Here is a 14,081-nt window from a genome sequence, read left to right on the forward strand (position 1 = left end):
CTCAGCTGTTTATTTTTTGATAAAAGTGCCTCATCAAGCATAGAATTTTTCAAATTGAAAGAAAGTCAAAAGTCCTTTTCGGTGCGTTAGGCACGAGAAATTTAGGGTGGAAATTACCTAGAAACCAAGGACGAGAGACGAAATCAAGCTACGTCATGTTAGGACCGTTACGTAATTTCACTTTCACGCACGCGTGAAATTTAAAGTGGGAAATCGCATAAGACGAAATCAAGCTCTAGCATGTTGGGACAGTTGCGTAATTTCACACCACAAATATGCTAAATTAGAGGCCCTCGGTTTCCTTGTTTTCCAACGTTTGCTTCTGTCGTGGCTATTTAGATTATGTGCTCCAGGACTTTTAAATTTCATACATCACAAACATCCTAAAACAAATCGTTGGGAACCCAATTATGAAAGACAGTAAAGAGAAGAGATCATCCAAGATAAAAGTAATCTTCCCAAGTGTGGGACAAACATTCATGTAAGTGGGTTAGCTTCTTAACTACAGGGAGTACTAGATCTACTCTGTAAATTGTAATACTTTAAGTAGGGGTGCACACTAGATTGGATAAATCCGAGAATCGAACCAATCCGAAGTGTTTTGGATTGGATTGGTTCGGATTGAGCATGGCTTGGTTCGAGTGCGGATTGTAAAAAAAAAAATCCGATTGATTTGGTTCGATTCTGGATTAGGGGTATAATAGAACTGAACCAATCCGAGAGCCGAACTAATCCAAAGTATATATATATATTGTACTAATTTTTATATGCTTTAACAATAGATTTAAAAAAATAACGATTTTATCCTAATGAATTTCTATTTCATTTTATGAGTGTTTTGTGTCACACTCATATTTGAATATGATTCTAATATTTTTTTTCCCCTTTTCATTAATTACGGATCCTTGAATTATAAGAATTTCTTTATTGGAGCACTTCCCCACTTGAAATATCCATGAAATTTTCATTTTTAAAATAAATTCCAGTAATTTTTTTGGTGCATAGGTAGATCGATGTAAGATCAAACTAAGGATTTGTTATTTTTGTATTATGCATGATGCTTTTTTTATGTTGAAATAATAAGTATGTTGATATTTTGTTTATATGTGATGCTTTGTTTAATATTTATTTTGTTTAATTTTAAGTTTTAGCAATTTTAATTTTACTACTAAAAATAATAAGTATGAGAACCGAGATCCGATCCGAACCAATCCGAACTAAGGTTGGTTTGGATTGGTTCGGTTCTATAGGGTAATTGGATTGGTTCGGTTCCAAGTTTGTAGAACCGATCATGTTTGATTCGATCCCAATTTTGCCAAAATCCGAACCATGTGCACCCTTAACTTTAAGCAGTATACTTCGTGGAGTTAAGTGGACGGCTAATCATAAAATGGTGTATTTTAGACTTGTTTCACTGTCAAAGGCGTGAGAACACGAAACTCATGAGCATCTCTGTTCTCGTAAACTCTCTTTCTCTCTGTTTCTCATTCTATTGAGGGTCTATTTAGATCGGATTATAAAAATAATAAAAGATGAAAAAAAAGATTGAGATTGATCTCATTTGAGGGAGATCAAACTTCCAAAGTAATCGATTCAAGATGGTTAGTCTCCAAATCCCAAAGGACTTTTAATAATATCATTCTGAATAATCTAATGCCAGATGAGGGACCTTCTTTGGCTCCTATATGAGTATTTGACCTCGCTCTTATCTTCGTTATCTTTCAGCTTTTAGCCATTAGCCTAGTAAGCCTACATGCAACCTTAAATCTATTTTAAAATGTGTAACTTTAGATTGTAATTTTAATTAACAAGAAGAATGTGATAAGCCAACAACATTTTGTTAGACTGATTAAAGGCATTCCTAGCTAAATGAGATGTTCAATCTCGGGCATTGGGACTTTCGAGAAAGAGTCGTGCTACACTGCCTGCGTTGGACACTGATAAATTTGACTGTTTAACTCAAAATCAATTGGCAATAAGTGGAGAAGCCTAGGAGCTTATAAGGAGAAAAACAAGCCAATGAATGTTTGATGTGGGACTAAATTCAACACGCCCCTACACATGTGGGCATGACTAAATTAAAGTACGTGGAGATATGAATTGGGTGACTTGGAGAAAAGAAATGATACTATGATAAATTTGGGGGTCCAACTCAAAATCAATTGGCTATGAGTCGATAGGCCCAGGAACTTATAAGGAAAGAGATAAGGCAATGTGTGTATAATGTGGGACTAAACTCAACACATCCCCACAAGTATGGACCAGATTGGACCAAAGCACTGGAGATATGAATTGAGTGATGTGGAGGAGAGAAAGACTTGCTCTGATACCGTGATAAATTTAGGGGTCAACTCAAAATCAATTGACAATAAGTGGATAGGTCCAAGAACTCATAAGAAAAGAGATGAGACAATGAGTGTTTGATGTGGGGCTAAAATCAATAGAAACTACGTTCAACACTGAGCTAATGTACCTTTATGACAATTTGACTAGCTTCATGATAGTTGGGTTGAATTAAAAAAATAATAACATATTAGTGGATAGTTATTCATAAGTAGCTTTATGACAATTGGAGTAGCTTCATGATAGTTGGGTTGAATTAAAAAAATAATAAAATAGTAGTGGATAGTTATTTTGAATAGTATAATCGGAGTGCATACACTCTTGAATATCTAAAATGGATATCCATAACACAAGACTATCTATTATGGATAATCATTTTTGATATTCTCATTGGAGTTAGTATGACTACATAGTCATCCTGCGATGGATTGATTCTTTTTATATTTATTTTGAAAAATGATTATGGTACATGAAGAAGACCATGTATCGTCTTTTGATTGACATATCTCATCTTAGAATTGATTCTTTCGATTGCTAAACAGGTTTATTCTCAAGTTGCACATGAGATCATGGAAAGAAAGTCAGCTGATGTGAAGGAAGGAATGTTCTCCAAGAGAAATCTAATTCCTAGGCTGTTGCTTCGAACCTTTTACATGGCATATGAGATCAGTAGAGAGAAGAGACCATCCAAGATAAAAATAACCTTCCCAAGTGTGGGACAAACATTCGTGAAGAAGACCGTAAGTGGGTTAGCTTCTTAACTACATGGAGTACAAGATCTACTCTTTTAAATTGTAATACTTTAAGCAGTATGTTCCGTGGAGTTAAGTGGACGGCTAATTATAAAACGGTGCATCGTAGACTTGTTTCGACGCTGTCAAGAGACGTGAGAACACGAAACTCATGAGCGTCACTGTTCTCTTCTGAAATTCTCTCTCTCTGTTGTCTCTGTGTCTCATTCATGGCTGAGCCTCCACGAACAGATTTATTTCCTGAAACAAGTCGCAAAGACGATGCTGGAGCAGTTTTCGTGTTGGAATCAAAAGGTGAACTATTCACCTTCGGTGCACGTTAGCATCATCTCTTACACACATCTTGCTTAACTGAAGATTTTTTGCTGTTTTAGGAAATTGGTGGCACGCCGGATATCATCTGACGACGGCGATTGTGGGTCCTACAATATTGGCGTTGCCGTACGCTTTCAGGGGACTTGGATGGACATTAGGCTTCTTGTGTCTATCGGTGATGGCTGCCGTTACCTTCTATTCTTATTACCTTATGTCGAAGGTTCTCGATCACTGCGAGAAGGATGGTCGCCGCCATATCAGATTCCGGGAACTCGCCGCCGATGTTTTGGGTAATCGAGAAATCCGACTCTTTTTCTTTTTTTTCCTGTTTTTCTTTGAGAACTACTATTGCCACACCAACTTTTATAAATTCCACACCAATTCCTATGTAAATCACCATCAAAGAATTGCACTCAGTTGGTGCGGCGTTAGTTTTATTGAGTTTTAACTTTGTTTTTTATAACATGCGCGGAGGTTGACGTTTTCAATGCGGAATCATTTATAATATACTAACATGCACCGTAGTTGATGTTTCCACTTAACCGTTTTAATGGCTTATGCTAACGTGAACAGATTTGGTGGTGTGAATGTGTGATTGCTTATCCTTAACCTTATTCCTTATCACTCCCTAGAATTTGGGATGATAAAACTATAGAAATATGTAATTATTATCTCCCAACTTTCGTTACTATTTTAGTAACACTGCTACATGCCCTATCATACGGTTGGCTTCCACATTTATAATGCAAACCAAAAACGAATTCTTAGTGGGACCCGCATAGAAGATATGTATTCCGAAAGCTAATAATTTGACTTTTTGAGGGTGAATTAAGTGGCTGCTTGCTGTTTTGGGCCCAATGGTTTGATTATCCAAAATTAATTCTGTGGGAACTAGGCAACGACACGCGTTTGAATTTGAATGGTGATAATCCGATGCTCCTTTTTTGTACACTCCCGTGTAGAACCGTAGATCCATTGCTTCGGGATAGACAAGGACAAATATTTATGGTCATAAAAAAATATGAAAATAAAGTTAAATGTATATAATCTTAATTCAGAGTCAAAATTCTGTTAAATTAAAAACTAACCTAGTCAGGGGCGGATTTTTAGGCACCTGTCCCTCACAAGAACTTCAAAATCCATGGATTAATGAGCTATTGCGACATATATTAACAATAGATAAATAATAAAAAAATCCGTTACTATTGCCCCACAATTTATTATTTTCCAGTCTTAGTTGCCTCCACAAATTTTTTTCTACTCTTAGTTGCCCTCACATGGGCAAATCTTGACTCGGCCCTGAACTTAGAGGTCAAGCAGGACCACCGCACCATCTAAAGGAGGAGCTAAAACCCTACAAGAAAAAGGATCGACAAAGACCAAATTCAGCTATTTGTTATTTATAATTAAATGTATTTAGTTATTAATTTATTTTAGAAATAAGTATGATTTATTAATTAAATTTTCTGATGTTTTAATAGGATCTGGATGGATGTTTTATTTTGTAATATTTATTCAGACGGCCATAAACACTGGAGTTGGAATAGGAGCTATACTGCTTGCAGCTGAATGTCTTCAGGTAATGTGCACTGCCCTCCTCCTTATGCCATGTGGCACACAATCCAAAATTCTGCCTCATTAGTTATTTCTGATCATTGGATATTGACATCAGAATCCAATGGCTAGTAATCAGTATTCCCATTGACATTTGGTGTGGAGTGGTCCAAATATTTATGGATCAGTGAGCTTAAAAGGTTGTGCCACATTACATTTCGAGGATAGTCTAATTGAATTTGATGACCTTTGGCCGTGATCAATGCTACCGCACATTTTTCTATCTTCATAGTTAACATTATTGTTTATATAATAATAAAAAGTCAACATTTTTTTTATATTGATTTTTCATAGTGGTTGAGAAGAACAATTAAAGTGATTTCATCTCATATAATATAGAGTGCCTATAATATAATGTCATTTTGAAGCACGCCCCTGATGCCCTCTTTCTCTTTCCTGCCTATAGTGAAAAAATAGAAACTTTTTGATCTGATCACCTTATGACATTTAAAAACATGATCTGATGAAATGGGGTTGTAGAGGATAAAATATATGAACTTAATTTGTTTAAAAAAATAATTATTTTTCACTGTTGAAATTTATTTTTAAATTTAGGTGCTCGGTAGTCGTCTATTTTCAACACCTTGGATCAAGTTCGAAATTTTTTTTTTTTTTTTTTTTGAATATGAGTATTTTAATGCAATCTAGAAGCTGTGTTGTTGGATTGTCAATGTGGGCCCAACGACCCTTTTAAGATTTGAAATCTTAAAAAATAAATCTATGGGGGCAGAGGACATGCGCTCAAGAGAGAAGTTTTCTCTCTATTGCTGATGTCATTAACACGACATGTCATACGTCTGTTGAGCTGTGAGCAAACAACTTAGGGGCATCAAGGGCGTGCGCTAAAAAGGGTGTTATTTTATCAAATTTCTATAATATAATAGATTTTTATCAAGAAGAATGGACTTTTTCAAAGAAAGGTTTGTCATTTATAGTGAATTAGGATGCAATAAAGTGGGTTTTAAGATTATCACTGAGGGATCCTCACCCACCCCCCTAGCTTTATTTCATGATCACAGCTACTATCATTCTTTTGAATGTTCTACACTTTGCATGTGTTAAGTGGATTTGCCATGTGGTTGATTAGATAAAGTTGAACGGTGAATTGTGGTCCTGATTCCATCCCCAATGTGAACTGGGAATAAATGTGGATAATGGCATTTTTCCATATCCACAAGTTCCTGATTCCACAAAATACATCGAAATATTTTCATTTCCACAAGTTTTGACACAAAATTTAATCGACAATTTCTTTTTGTATAGACTTCGGTGAATATCCCTATTCATTTTGTGAAGTATTTTGATGAATAGTTAACGTCAACCGAAACATTATTTTTGGAAAAAACGTATAATTACTTTTAGAAATAACTTGTATATTAATCACAATATTTACTAATAAATATGGAATACAACTTTCATCCGTCAGTATAAATGAATTATGATTAGTTAGTTACCTTTTTTCTTGTTGTTATTTTAATGTATTCTAAAAGCATATTAGTGCATGTATAAGCATGCACACAATCAATCATGTTTGAATTGGTTGGGTACATTAGCAACTTATTCATACTTTCAAAAAAGAATAGAAATATAATAACTCATGAATGCAATGCTTAATAGTTTTTTCATTTCATTGTTTTACATATTAAGTTATATGTAGTTAACACAACATTATTACTCTTATTTATATTAAATTATTATTATTTTTCATTGTCACACTTTGAATACTTGGCGTATGTGAAGCAAAATGTTGATCTTCAATTTCACACTTTATATATTTGTTTATTGTATTTTGATGACTTACTTAGTGTTTTGTAATGCCTATTTTATCATTTTCTACATGGTCAATGAAAATTTCTCCAATATTTTGTTCATTTCCTAAAATTGTATTAATTTCCACACAGATTGAAATATTTCTAATTCCGGACTAACTGAAACAAACATTGAAATCGAAATTTAATACCTTAGTTAGAACCACATCTTCAATTTTTTTTCCTTACTAGCCCAATTCAGTTATTTTTTTTATTGTTTTTTTTTTTTTCGCCCTTTTAAACCCCTGCATTAGCACTAAAGTATTTATTCTAACCGGTGCTGTCATATGTTTCCTATGTACATATTCAAATTGTTCGTATAATCATGGGCAGCCCCTTGATCTTGGGTTCATCAATCCATGGGCGGCCCTCCTGTAAAATTCACGATGAAGGTACTAAACGCAATGATGCTTGTAAGAATCTGCCATATATTCTCTCATAGTGTCCTACAATAGTATCACCTATATCATTTTTTATGCATCTATATTTTCTTCCTTTTATTATTTAAACTAACAATTTTCTTTTTTTCCTAATAAGATCATGTACACAAGTCTTTGGCCCCATGGACCCTTGAAATTGTATGAGTTCATAGCAATGGTGACAGTGGTGATGATCATTCTATCTCAGCTTCCATCTTTCCACTCTCTCAGACATATCAACCTTGGCTCACTTGTTTTAAGCTTGGGCTACACTTCTCTCATCGTCGGTTCCTGTATTTATGCTGGTATTAGAATGGAACCCTAAATATATATATTTATATTTTATGAGCCCTAGCATTATCCCAAGCCAAAGCTTGGATAGCAAGAGGCCCAGTTAAAGTGGGCCTTGATTGAATGGGCTGAGCTGTTGGAATTTTAATCAAAATTATTTATTTATTTTAGGTTTTCTATAAATTAAAATATCCTTTTTTGGTTCAATTAAATACTAATTTTTAAAGGGATTGAATTGTTATTGGCTAAGGACATCAGGGATCAAGTTGAAAATATTTTCTTGCAATCAAAGAAATTTCCATCAAATGGGTTCTTGTAATTTCTTAAATGGATTAGAGTTCTTACCTTCCTAGAGTTCTTTCCAATTTGGTGATGGGGAGGAATTGGAAATGCAAATTATTTAAAGAGAGAAGTGGTAGCCGTCCTCCTACCATGTACGATTGTGTGTGAATCCCATCTATTTGGTCATACAAAGGTAGATGTAAAGCATCACAGATTCAGGTTTGCTCTATATACAGGGTTTGAGTTAATCTTGGAGTTTTGGATCAATAGGTTTTAAAGGGTTTTGCTGATTGGTTATTTCTAGAAGCTTTGGATCTGGTTTTCATTGGTTGTTGAGGCATTACACGTATTCTTCTAAGAACTCCTGATTAGGTTCTTTGGCTAACAAATTTTGATCGCCTTTGAGAGTTAAGATCCATTTTGAGGGTTTAGAAAAATCTACATGAGCATGATCCCATCCCATGTGTAGAGTAAAATTGTGTATTTGCTTCGGTTATGATTAATGGTTTGTGGTTTCCTTTCCTGCAGGTTTGTCAAAAAAGATCCCTCATAGAGACTACTCATTAGACCCTTCAAAGTCAACAAGAGCATTTGATGCCTTTACTTCAATTTCAATCTTGGCTGCCATCTTTGGGAATGGGATACTACCAGAGATACAAGTAATTTGATTTTCCCAAACAATCTCTAATATTTTCCAGAGCGGACCATATTAATCGTGTCTTCAATTAAGTAATCGATGGTCCCATCTCATTGGTTTAAGCTGTTAAATGACCTTAAAACTACTGAAGATGTGTGGCGGTGGAACCGAATTGATGATTAACAACATTCTAGCCATGATTTGTGATTAATGCATCATGATTTGAATTGCTACATGTGATTCATACAGGCTACTCTGGCTCCACCAGCTACTGGAAAGATGTTGAAGGGGCTTCTGATGTGTTACACTGTGATATTCCTTACTTTCTACTCTGCTGCTGTGTCTGGATACTGGGCTTTCGGTAACAAATCTAGTTCTATCATTCTGAATAATCTAATGCCAGATGAGGGACCTTCTTTGGCTCCAACATGGGTACTTGGCCTCGCTGTTATCTTCATTATCTTGCAGCTTTTTGCCATTGGCCTGGTAAGCCTACATGCAACCTTAAACCTATTTTAAAATGTGTAACTTTAGATTGTAATTTTAACTAACAAGAAGAATGTGATAAGCCAACAACCACTTGGTAGGCTGATTAAAGGCATTCCTAGCTATGTGAGATGTTCAATCTCAGGCATTGGAACTTTCGAGAAAGTCGTGCTACATTACCTACGTTGGACACTGATAAATTTGGCGGTCTAACTCAAAACCAATTGGCAATGAGTGGAGAGGACCAAGAGCTTATAAGGAGAGAGACAAGCCAATGAGTGTCCAATGTGAGACTAAACTCAACACGCCCCCGCACATGTGGGCCAGACTAGACCAAAGCACATGGAGATATGAATTGGGTGACGTGAAGGAGAGAAATGATACTATGATAAATTCGAGGGTCCAAATTTGGGGGTCCAACTCAAAACCAATTGGCTATGAGTGGATAGGCCCAAAAACTTATAAGGAGAGAGACAAGGCAATGTGTGTACGATGTGGGACTAAACTCAACACGTCCCCATACGTGCGAGCCGGACTGGGCCAAAGCACTGAAGATATGAACTGGGTGATTTGGAGGAGAGAAAGGCCTACTCTTATACCATGATAAATCTAAGGGTCCAACTCAAAATCAATTGGCAATGAGTGAAGAGGCCCAAGAGCTTATAAGGAGAGAGACAAGGCAATGAGTGTCCGATGTGGGACTAAAATCAACAGACACTACGTTTACACTGAGCTAACGTAGCTTTATGACAATTGGAGTAGCTTCATGACAGTTGGGTTGAAATATTAGTGGATATTTATTTTGAATAGCATGGTAGGAGTGCATACGTTCTTGAATATCCAAAATGGATATCTGTAACACAAGACTATCTATTACGGATTATCATTTTAGTTATTTCCCCTTAGAGTTGGTCTGACTACATAGTCATCTTGGGATGGATTTTATATATATATATATATATATATATTTTGAAAAATGATTATGGTACATGAAAAAGACCATGTATTATCTTTTGATCGACACATCTCATCTTAGAATTGATTCTTTCGATTGCTAAACAGGTTTATTCTCAAGTTGCATATGAGATCATGGAAAAGAAGTCAGCTGATGTGAAGCAAGGAATGTTCTCCAAGAGAAATCTAATTCCTAGGCTGTTGCTTCGAACCTTTTACATGGTATTCTGTGGGTTCTTTGCAGCAATGCTACCATTCTTTGGTGACATCAACGGTGTCGTAGGTGCCATTGGTTTCATCCCACTAGATTTCATCCTCCCCATGTTATTGTACAACATGACCTACAAACCTCCAAGAACATCTCTAATGTTCTGGGTCAACATTTCTATCATAATTGTCTTTACTGGTGCGGGGATCATGGGTGCCTTCTCCTCTGTAAGGAAGTTAGTCCTCGACGCCAAGAAGTTCAAGCTCTTTAGTAGCGATGTAATTGATTGATGAGGTAAAGGGTATTTTGTCAACACGGAATGAAAAGGCAAATTGGATAAAATTTTCAAGTATATCAGTGTCATTTACCTTTATAATGTCCACATGTTCTCTGGTGATCAAATTTTAAGAGGGAGTTTGAAGGCAGGGATGATGTGTGAGAGAACAACATTTGGAGGTGGGAAAATCATTTTCGAGGGGATGGGTAGGAAAATATTTCCTACCCAAGCTCGAAAATTGCTTGGGTGGGAAAATGAAAAGTAGGATAATTCCAAAATTTTCAGGGAAGACCATTTTTCTGTCCATTGTCCTTGGTATAGACCCTTATGTATCAAAGAGAAAGGTCCATTATTCCACAAAATGGGTCTCTTATATATCAAAAAAATAAAATGTCTGGGCCGAGTTGAAATTTCGTCGATACAAAACGTTAATGACGTGATTATTAAATGGGTCAAAAAGGGTTGTTGCCCCTAACTTGGATACGACCAGTTTAATAATCGATTTAGACAGATTGACATGATAATGACCCAAACCGAAGAACTTGCATTTGTTTTCAAATGTTATAAGCGGGTCGTATTAATAATTGTCACCCATATGAGGAAGCCCCTAATTGTCGTCTTAATCCTTCATCTCCATTCTTGATTTCGATGACAAAATTGTGATTTCTATCCCGTACAATTTGATTAATTATTCTATTTTATTTTCTTAAGCTTTAATCGTTGGGCAGGGCAACTTTACCAAATAAATCAAAATATGGGAGATGGTGGTTTGCTAGGAAAAGCATGAGTTTGGAGGGAGAAAAGAGGTCAAGGATTGATAAAGAAACCAAAGTATTTTTTAATCCAAAAGAGATTGAAGATAATAGAACTTTGGGAAAAAAAATCAAGTGTTTTTGACAAGGTATTGGAGATGGGGTGTTTCCATCATTTTACTAACCTCTCTAGACTTAGGTCAAGGATTGCATCATCAGTTAGAAAAAACAAGGGTGGTATATCAAATATTCACCAAAACAGAGTATATTTGAATTACCCCACATATTATTTTTATTTTTAGAGAACTTCCATTGCCACGCTCATCTTTTCTTATAAGTCTCCAATCTAAGAATTAAATTAAAGGGGTGAGAATATCTTTCCTTCCATTTCATTGTCAGATTAATCTTTTCTTATAAGGGGACGGATCATGGGACATATGTAAAAATAATAATTTTTTAAAATATGGGTTAGAAGTTTTTTATTGAGCTGATTTTTTGTGAGGATGATCTCTATAATGAAAAGATCATCATTAAAGTTAAAAAAAAAATAGTCCAATATGAAACTTCTAACATCATCAAAAGTGATTTAGAATGTGGACCGCCGATATTTTACCAATAATTTGTTAATCACTTTTGATGGACTTGAAACTTTCAGATTGAACTGATTTTGTGTGAGGATGATCTTCTCATCATAGTGACCATCCTTACAAAAAATCAGCTAAATACGAAACTTCTAACCCACATCTTGAAAAATCACTGTATACGTATGTTCCATGATCTGCCCCCTTCTTATAAAGCACTTGTGGTATTCTTGGATTTGAGGATCCAAAAGTGGTAGTTGGGGATGAACATGCCATGAACGGCTCAATTGTCTTGGGACAAAGAAAGGTATGAACCTAAGAGCATTTCCAAATAATGGCATCTCAAATTTTGGTGGTAATTTAAAATCTTCGAATTGTCTCCCATAAAATGTTTTCCAATGCAAATTCCATAAGGACTTGAAAGAAAAGAAATATGCTTAAAAAAATGGTATATTTGATATTAGTTTTAGAATATCCTAAAATTTGTTAAAATATCTTGTGTGTTAGAAAAAAAAATGTATTTTGAATTTTTATTTTTAAATTACTATTCAAAGCATAACAAGTATTGAGTTTAAAGCTCCCTTCATAAAATTATTTATAATCGTGTGCACTGGCCAAGGCATCCTTCCAAAAAGGGACTGGTCTTGAGTTCAAGACCCCTCTTTGGCCACCCCCATGAATTTATCCTTGCTTATCTTATATGTGTGGTATTACATGTACCTAGGGGATTTGGGCAAGATATGATATTTTGCTAGTCAGACTTATTGATCAAGAATCCTCTTTATAAAAAATAAAAAAAATGAAAAAAAAGGATTATTTTGAATTATTTATTTTACCAAATTATCATTAAAAGCATACCAATGACATCTTTTTTATTATAAAGTATTAGAGAGACATATGTCAAATATAACATCTTTTTCCACTTTCTTATTTAAAAATTTGAAATTGAAAAAAGCAAATATAACATTGCCATTGGAGATGCTCTAAGTAAATCTACCATTTTCACATTAATGGGAGTCGATTTGTAAACAGTTACGCTTAAGGAGAGATTGAAATTCACTAATTTTCATGCCTAGGGTTTTGACTTGGTCTCTTAAGCGGTAAGGTATATGGTACTTTTACCTTTTTAATTTTAGAGTAGAGATTTTCTAATGCCCCATTCGACACACTTCCCCCATGCGCTCCCTGACATAGCATGAGTTAAAACCATAATTTTTTTTCTCTTAAGATACACAAATGTAGTCCCCATAAATATGTGTGAAGTTGTGTATCTCGAGGAAATAATCTATGATTCTAGCAGATGCCATGCTAGAAGGTGTCAAAAAATCATTATTTATAATTTTTAAGTGGGATCATGTGGGTGGTACTATTAACATGGCTAATGATTTTCTGACTTGAGTATTTTTCACTCGATCTGACTTGGCAAGGACACATAATCGTTTATCGGTTTCTTGTGTATCCCAAAGAATCTTAAAAGAAATCGATCAACGGTTTTGTACCCTTGCCACATTAGATCTAGTGAAAATACTCGAGTCAGAAAACCATGATTCTATTAACTTGTAGCACAGTATTTTAATGGATTTAAAAAAGAGTAATGATAAAATGACTCCCCCATATATCATACTCAATCGACTCCCCTTGACGTGACATGTGCAAAGTTTGAGAGTTGTAAATATGTACTCCTCGAGATACACGTTTGCACTTCCCCATAAAAAGTGTGTCTGGAGGGAACTGTGCATCCTAAGGAGCACAGATCTATGATTCTCGAATTCGCCACATCAGGTAGTCGAATGAGTATGCCACGTGGGGTAGTCAGATTATCACCATTCATACCGAATTACTAACAAGGGTCACGACAAAGTGAGTGGATTGAATAAGACATGTGGGAGAGTCATTTTATCATGCTTCTTTAAAAAATTTCTTTCCTCCAAACCAAATTAATAAAGTTAGGATACTTTTGTTTATTATTAAATACCCATTTTACCCTTGTTTTCACCTTGTTAAGTAGGGGTGCAACTTGGTTCGGATTAGTTCGATTTAGAGTAAAATCAGAACCGAACTGAACCGACCAAGGTCGATTCCATTATATGTGAATCAGAATTGAACCAAATTAGTCTAAAACCGAACCAACCCAAATCGACTTTAATTCTATTTGGTTCGATTCGGTTCCAAGGGTTAGAAATACTAACCTCTTTCTCAAAGATGCTTAAGAATTGGGTGAAACAAATCTGACTACGCGTAACCAGCAATTGTAGAAGTCCAACACACGACGTTTCTTTCAGGCATTCTATCAAACACTTGACGAGCATCATCTTTTCGACCACATTTTGAATAAAAATCTATCACTGAAGGACCTAAAAAT

General features: G+C 35.3%; 1 protein-coding gene across 1 annotated transcript; it reads left to right on the top strand.

Annotated features, from left to right (window-relative positions):
* The first annotated feature begins 2,892 nt into the window (after window positions 1-2,892).
* LOC147389911 (putative GABA transporter 2) lies at window positions 2,893-10,461 on the top strand. Its single transcript, XM_086419962.1, has 7 exons — window positions 2,893-3,389; window positions 3,470-3,700; window positions 4,892-4,989; window positions 7,370-7,556; window positions 8,353-8,483; window positions 8,711-8,947; window positions 10,010-10,461. The coding sequence occupies exons 1-7, from the start codon at window positions 3,305-3,307 to the stop codon at window positions 10,397-10,399; spliced, it is 1,359 nt and encodes a 452-aa protein (XP_086276088.1). The 5' UTR covers window positions 2,893-3,304; the 3' UTR covers window positions 10,400-10,461.
* The last annotated feature ends 3,620 nt before the right edge of the window (window positions 10,462-14,081 follow it).

The sequence above is a fragment of the Akebia trifoliata genome, chromosome 12 (genome assembly GCF_017979445.1).
Source record: "Akebia trifoliata isolate Shusen 1 chromosome 12, ASM1797944v1, whole genome shotgun sequence".
In the NCBI taxonomy this organism is placed as follows: domain Eukaryota; kingdom Viridiplantae; phylum Streptophyta; class Magnoliopsida; order Ranunculales; family Lardizabalaceae; genus Akebia; species Akebia trifoliata.

What these genes read in the sequence shown, in the direction of transcription:
- LOC147389911 (XM_086419962.1), top strand. Translation starts at nt 3,305, where the DNA reads ATGGCTGAGCCTCCACGAACAGATTTATTTCCTGAAACAAGTCGCAAA. An exon ending in CGGTTCCTGTATTTATGCTG is followed by an intron (nt 7,557 to 8,352) that starts GTATTAGAATGG and finishes CCTTTCCTGCAG; the next exon opens with GTTTGTCAAAAAAGATCCCT. An exon ending in GGATACTACCAGAGATACAA is followed by an intron (nt 8,484 to 8,710) that starts GTAATTTGATTT and finishes TGATTCATACAG; the next exon opens with GCTACTCTGGCTCCACCAGC.